The sequence below is a fragment of the Camelina sativa genome, chromosome 10, assembly GCF_030686135.1.
Source record: "Camelina sativa cultivar CO46 ecotype springtype chromosome 10, ASM3068613v1".
Classification (NCBI taxonomy): domain Eukaryota; kingdom Viridiplantae; phylum Streptophyta; class Magnoliopsida; order Brassicales; family Brassicaceae; genus Camelina; species Camelina sativa.
This window is the reverse complement of record NC_141889.1, coordinates 13,065,376-13,070,130: the sequence shown is the minus strand read 5'-3', so window position 1 is coordinate 13,070,130 and position 4,755 is coordinate 13,065,376. Positions and strand designations below refer to the sequence as shown.

Sequence of the window (4,755 nt, the reverse complement as noted above, 5' to 3'; positions counted from 1 at the left end):
TTGTTATGTGTATGGAAAGAAAAATTAATAAAATTCAAATTTATGTAGTTGAAAATAAAATTAAAAAAAAAAAAAAAACATTAAAACGAGATTCAAACGATCAAAATTGTCGTCTAAACATCATATAAGCGTTTTAATGTCTACAAAGAAACATAAACGACTACCTAGAATCCAAATCCAATCTCAAACATAAACGAGATTCAAACAGTAACAATCCAAATCTTTTCATTAAAGTACAATTAACCTGTAAATGAGAATAATAATAACCATCATGCCATTTTCAATTAATTAAAAAAAAATGACTATATAAAAAGGAGAAAAATGTCAAACTGACAAAACAAAAAGGTTCCTTTTTTTTCTTTCTTTCCTTTCTCCATCTCCCTCACTTGACTTAACGTCTCTCTCTTCCTCTCCTCACGCCATCTCCGTTGGCCGTCGCCGCCTCGGGGAGAGATCTGCCATTAACGACGTCTCTGATTCTGTGTGAGTAAGTCATAGCTCGTCATCGTCATCTGCTACCTAATTCTTCAATTTTTGCCGGTAATGATATTGGCTTTTCATCACCGGAATTTGCAATTAGATTCGAGACTTTGAATTAGAGTTTTTTTCAAATTTATGACTTAAAGTTTCAATCTTGGTCGATTTTGAGACAAGGGTTTGCATAAAGCTGTAATCTTTTCTTCTATTGTGAAAGAGCTTTAGGCTCTGTTTACGCCATTGTTGTTTGTGGTAAGCTGCTTTAACTGAACGTTTGAGATTTGAGTTTTAGTTATAGAATGTTTTTTTTTCGGTTAAGTCCTGCTGTAGAGAGTGTCAAGTGGTTTTTTTCATACTGATGTCAGTCAGATGGAAAGTAGAGCTAAGCAGATCAGTTTACTTGATGGAGAGATTGACAACTACGATGGCGTTACGGTAAACATGGAAGAACCCATGAGTGCTGAGGTTTTTACACAACGGCTTAGGGCTTCGCTTTCGCATTGGAGAGACGAGGTTACTTGTGATTCAAGCTTTATAATACACAAATCTTTTTTTTTTTTTTTTGCAAAATAGTCTTTTAAAACCTTATTTGTAGGGTAAGAAAGGAATTTGGATAAAGCTGCCTATTCAATTAGCCAATCTTGTGGAGGCTGCAGTTACTGTAAGAGGGTTTTATATGATGATGAGATTTGCATCTTATGTTGTTTTTGAATTTTATATGAGAATTAAGTGCTTATATATGTTGGGTGATTTTTCTTTAGGAAGGGTTTAGATATCACCACGCCGAACCTGATTACTTGATGCTTGTATCTTGGATCTCTCCTAGTGTTGATACCATCCCAGCAAATGCTTCTCATGTTGTAGGTGTTGGTGCTTTGGTCTTTAACAAGAAGACTGCCCAAGTATATATCTTTTTGCACATGTAGCTAACACTCTAGTTTTACGCTTGGTGTTTGTTTATGAGTTTGATCTAAAACCGAGATGAACTACTTCGATGAGCAGGTCCTCGTTGTCCAGGAAAGAGGTGGTCGTTTCAGAGGTACTAATGTGTGGAAGCTACCTACCGGTGTTATCAACGAGGTGATTCTAATCACATTTTTAATTGTGTGTTCTTTTAATGTTGCAGTACATGATGAGTTAAACCTAGAAATAGGGTTTTAGGGGAGTATTTTATAGGGTTTGTTAGGACATTTGGTTGAGAGTTGAGAGTCTCTTAACTCAAGTCTATCACGCTTTATCAATTAGAAAAGCAGTTTACATGAACAGAACCCTGAAGTGTTTACACTACTTAGCTAGTTAGCTTGGTATATTACATAATTCTGAGGTCATACAAACATTAAGTGTTAAAAATTGGTCCCTATAAAGAGGATTGATGATATCTTCTAGTTCTGATCTTTCTTTCCTACCTCTTAACTAAATTTTCCAATTTCTCAGGGTGAAGATATCTGTGATGGAGTAGTTAGGGAACTGGAAGAAGAAACTGGAGTAAGTATTTAGCTTTCAGCAAGAAAAATATGCATCCATCTTTTACTTGCTATCTAAAATCTGTGTGTTCTGTTCTTGTAACTTCAGATTATTGCAGACTTTGTTGAAGTATTGTCTTTCAGGTAAATGATTTGTGTCATTTCTTTGGACACATTTGGTCAGGCTTTTAGCGCATCAGTTTCTGATTGATTCATCTTCTATTTGCAGACAAAGCCACAATGCATTCTTGAAAAAGAAATCGGATCTGTTTTTCTTGTGTGTCTTAACTCCTCGCTCCTATGAAATCACTAAACAAAACTCTGAGATCTTGGATGCTAAGGTATATATAATCATTTTGATATATAGTTGATGATAAGCAAGAAGTGTTGTTACTACTATCACACTACTTAACTCTTATCTCCAATTCTGTTATATTGTTTTTATAGTGGATGCCGATACAAGAATACATAGACCAACCGTTTAACCAGAAGAACGAAATGTTCAAGTTCATGGCTGACATCAGCCAAAAGAAATGTGAGGACGATTACTTGGGATTCTCCATTGTGCCAACTAGCACATCATCTGGTAAAAAGAGCTTTCTCTACTGCAATGCTGATCACGCCAATCGCCTTAAAGCATCGCGTGACCAAGCCTCCACTTCTCTCTGATAACATTCTCATCTCATTCTGTTTGAACTCGTAGTCTTTTATTCTATTTTCAGTTATTGATTCCTTCTCCCAATGCTTAAGTGCTTTTTATAGATATACTCCAGTACTTGATTTATTCTTCAACCGTAACCTGATTTTAAATTCTCAGTTGTATTCTTGCCTAAGTGCACTACACACTGGTGATGAAAATGTAGAATCTAAAAAAAGTGTTAAGGGCTTTCAAGGGTGCTATTATATAACATAGGACCTCGTTGAAGCCCCACAAACTGTTATTGCCTGTTGTGTTATAAACAATAGGGAAAAACAAAATTGGGTCGTCGCAACGTTGCGTCTCCGCATAGCTGTCAGCCTGTCACAAAGGCAGTAGTAGCTAGTGATTGGTTGAATTATCAGAGTAGTGATTAAGTATTGATTTGGGGCTCAAACTAGACGATTAGCTAGACTTAGAGCTGTTTGGTTCTTTTTCCTTTTATGCACGTTTTCATATTTCCTAAGATCAATATTGATTTGATATATATTAAAAATGTCCCAAACTGATCATTACATGAAAGCATACTTTTTCGCACATCCACAACACATTCCACATACATACCAGTTTGAGTCTCTTGGGGCCATTGGAGATATAGAAGATCTAGGGAGGAATGTAGGTTACATCTCGAATTCAAATTTTGCAGCGGGAAAAACAATTTAATTCATTCAAATTTTGACATTTTTATGGAGGGGAATAGACCCTCGTTGTCACGTTTCATGTTATCTCATTCTCAAAAAAATATTGTTTAAGTGTATATCTTAAATTCTCAAAACTTTAGATTACGTTTTAATAGATAATCCGCACAACACACATTGATAACTATCCAATTTTCTTCGATCTCACAAAAATATAACACGATATATGAACTGTTACTTATTCTAGTAAGGTGGTGATTGTACATGTCTGTACTCACTCGCAAAAGTATGTGTTCAACAAAATTTGATCCTAAACAGATAGATATAGTTTAAATTCTATACATCAAACAAAATGGATACTCGCTAGTCATGATTCGCATGTTCTGTCTCGAAGAGTATTGGAGAGTTGACATTGATTCGGTAATGAAGATAATCCCGACAATTTGGGGATTTCTTACATGATTAATAAAACTTAATACGTTGGCCCAAGGTTTCAGTATAAATTAATAATGGTGTGGTCACATGCAGAGATCCATGCATGTGAATAGTGATTCATATTTTATACATATAAATCTTACAACGCTTGTACGATTCATTCTTACGTGACATTATCCAGTGCTCGTTTAAAAAACAACAATAACAAAACAATTTCTTAATTTAGATGATCAGATTCACGGGTTACATTATTTTTGCTAGACGACAAGTCTCACCGGCAATTTTGGACGCGTCTCCATACAATTCTCTCGCTAGGTACTAATTAGTAGATTTTGTATTGCCAATTAATTTAAAATAATAATAAAAATAGTGTAGACACAGAACTAGTTTATATCGTAGATATACTTGTTAACTATATTAATCCTTTATATATCTATTATCGACTCACACTATGTCCTGAAAGGACAATCCATGCCATAAGGAGATAAATATAAAAAACAATTTCATAGATAGTCATCAATCACGGACTTACACAATCGCTTCTTGTGGAAAGCTGAGGATCTTAAAAGATGTGAGGAAGAAAGAGTCTAAAACGTAAACCAAGATTTAGTTTATATAATACAAGATTGATCGGTTGCATCAATCCGGCGGCGACATAGACTGCAGCGATATAGATTCTTGTTTAAACTAGTTTTGTAGATTCTCGTTTACTGATTTGTATGCCTAAGTTCCTAGCTAATCAGATCTTTTAAATAAACCTGCATTTAGATTTAAAGAAAGTGAAGGAATGCTATCATTCAAAATGATATTCTTATAGGTTTCAAGAAACTACTACATACTATCTACTTATTAAAGTGCGTATTATGGTTTTCAGTAATTGAATCATGTATGGTTAAACTAACATCTGTCAATTTTCATGTATTGACATATATATTAATGAAAACATACAACTGTTTTCTGTTAAATTAGGTAAAAGTAAAACATATAACAAATGCCTTAAGATCTCTTCAGGCTTCAAAAGCCATCAAAATCTATAACAGTAAAG

General features: G+C 34.4%; 1 protein-coding gene across 6 annotated transcripts; it reads left to right on the top strand.

The window, feature by feature from the left end:
- The first annotated feature begins 331 nt into the window (after positions 1-331).
- LOC104718906 (nudix hydrolase 7) lies at positions 332-2,756 on the top strand. 6 transcript variants are annotated; one of them, XM_087468203.1, is made up of 10 exons: positions 388-540; positions 655-729; positions 843-990; positions 1,073-1,138; positions 1,239-1,379; positions 1,480-1,557; positions 1,912-1,962; positions 2,050-2,084; positions 2,170-2,281; positions 2,388-2,756. In XM_087468203.1, the coding sequence occupies exons 3-10, from the start codon at positions 847-849 to the stop codon at positions 2,607-2,609; spliced, it is 849 nt and encodes a 282-aa protein (XP_087324329.1). In that variant the 5' UTR covers positions 388-540; positions 655-729; positions 843-846; the 3' UTR covers positions 2,610-2,756. The 6 variants fall into 6 exon arrangements, with proteins under 6 accessions (XP_010435025.1, XP_010435029.1, XP_010435026.1 ...); XM_010436723.3 differs by lacking the exon at positions 655-729 and having other exon boundaries at positions 332-487; XM_010436727.3 differs by lacking the exon at positions 655-729 and having other exon boundaries at positions 335-487; positions 847-990.
- Positions 2,757-4,755: the final 1,999 nt, after the last annotated feature.